The following is a 574-nucleotide window of genomic DNA, read 5'->3' on the forward strand; positions in this document are numbered from 1 at the left end:
ATTTGTTAAATATGATGCAAGACCCGATTGGAATTCCTACTTGTTTTTCATATGGTGATAGATTCACGGATGACCCCGCTGCGGTAACGAGGTCAGGTCAGAGTGTTTTCATGTCTATATACCAAACAAAAGTCGCAGGTCAGTGTCGTCTGATAACCATTACATGGTGTAAGAATATGTTGCTTCACGGTCTGTCGATCTCTGCGGATGGGCAAGACGGCGAAAATCATTACAGCTGCAAAGTTGAGGTAAAACCGTGGTATTTCTGGAGGAAACAAGGGTCTAAAGGATTTCAAGTAGACGGTGAAGCAGTAGATATATTTTGGGACCTTAAAACAGCAAAGTTCAATGGGGAAACTGAACCACAGTCAGATTTTTATGTTGCCATTGCTTGTCAAGATGAAGTTGTGTTGCTTCTAGGTGATCAAAAGAAAGATGCATACAGAAAAACCGGTTGCCGGCCGGCACTTATCGAACCGATATTAGTTTCGAGGAAAGAGCACATATTTGGTAAGAAAAAATTCACAACGAGAGCTAAATTTCTTGACAAAGGCAAGTCTCACGAAATCTCTGT

At 41.5% G+C, this 574-nt stretch overlaps 1 protein-coding gene across 1 annotated transcript; it reads left to right on the top strand.

Moving 5' to 3' along the window:
* Positions 1-7: 7 nt before the first annotated feature.
* On the top strand, positions 8-569 carry LOC113342814 (the record flags this gene model as incomplete). Its single annotated transcript, XM_026587226.1, has 1 exon — positions 8-569. A coding segment is annotated over exon 1 (558 nt), but the record flags the coding sequence as incomplete, so codon positions are not given.
* Between the last annotated feature and the right edge of the window lie 5 nt (positions 570-574).

The sequence above is a fragment of the Papaver somniferum genome, unplaced genomic scaffold (genome assembly GCF_003573695.1).
Source record: "Papaver somniferum cultivar HN1 unplaced genomic scaffold, ASM357369v1 unplaced-scaffold_4793, whole genome shotgun sequence".
NCBI classification, from domain to species: Eukaryota; Viridiplantae; Streptophyta; class Magnoliopsida; order Ranunculales; family Papaveraceae; genus Papaver; species Papaver somniferum.